At 46.4% G+C, this 952-nt stretch overlaps 1 gene segment (V, D, J or C); it reads right to left on the bottom strand.

Annotated features, from left to right (window-relative positions):
• Positions 1-265: 265 nt before the first annotated feature.
• Positions 266-810, bottom strand: LOC104540590. The segment is given in 2 exon segments: positions 266-648; positions 768-810. Coding segments are annotated over 2 exon segments (426 nt in total).
• Between the last annotated feature and the right edge of the window lie 142 nt (positions 811-952).

Below are 952 nucleotides of genomic sequence, written 5' to 3'. Positions count from 1 at the left end.
CATCACTACTATGATGAACAGTAGTGAAACAGAGACATTGACAAGGAAGAAGATAGGGAAAAGGGCTGATACAGCTCAAAAAAAAAAAAGAACAAAAATGGCCTCTTCTTGATCTCTGCACTTTGCACTTGCTCAGTCAAATCTCTTGCTTTGGCCAGCTGATGCTGCCAAGGCATCGGTCAGCAATGAGCAGGTCCTGCTTCTCCAGAGCCTATGCCTGAGGCCAGCCAGCTAATCCACACCAGGGAAAGTGCGTTGGGGTCTTTCAAGTTGTTTGTGGTTGAGATGCTGAGAGAGTATTTGTCTGGGGGATCTCTGAGTTTCTACCATAGTGTGTATCCCAGTAGGCGCAATAGTAGGTAGCAGCGTCGTCTGGAATGACATTGTTTATTGTAAGAATACACAGTTTCTGGCTAGAAACTTTTTCAGTCTGATACCTGTGCGCTTGGAAGCCCTCATCTACTACTTTTGCCCGTGAAAAATAAAGCATCCTCTCTGGAGCTTTATTCTCCTTCTGTTGATACCAGTGCATGGTGGTGCCATCAAAATCTCCAGATAATTTTTTGAAGTGACATTCCAGACGTACACTTCCTTTAGACTTGGTGACAGACACAGGAATCTGCATGAGAATTTCTTGTGCAAATCCATCTAGGAGAGAGGAAAGGAGAAATTAAGTCATTAGTTGGAATTCAGGGATTTGGGAAGACACCTGTTAGCGGAGCCATGGGTGCCCATGAGGAAAGGTAAGAAAACAAGGAATGACTTACAGGACCAAGTGACTGTGGCCAGGAGTGCTGCCAGCAGCATCATGTTTGTTTGTAACGCTCTGCTGTCACTGGGAGTCAGAGGAGAAGGAAGGTGATCCTGGTGCAGAGTGAGTAATGCCACGTGGGAGGAGGAGGAGACTTCCTTGGGTATGACACCACATGCAGCGACTAGGGTGAGGTCTGCT

Source organism: Mesitornis unicolor, unplaced genomic scaffold (genome assembly GCF_000695765.1).
Source record: "Mesitornis unicolor isolate BGI_N332 unplaced genomic scaffold, ASM69576v1 scaffold45965, whole genome shotgun sequence".
NCBI classification, from domain to species: Eukaryota; Metazoa; Chordata; class Aves; order Mesitornithiformes; family Mesitornithidae; genus Mesitornis; species Mesitornis unicolor.
Note: the sequence above shows the minus strand (reverse complement) of the source record. Positions and strands in the feature narration are given on the sequence as shown.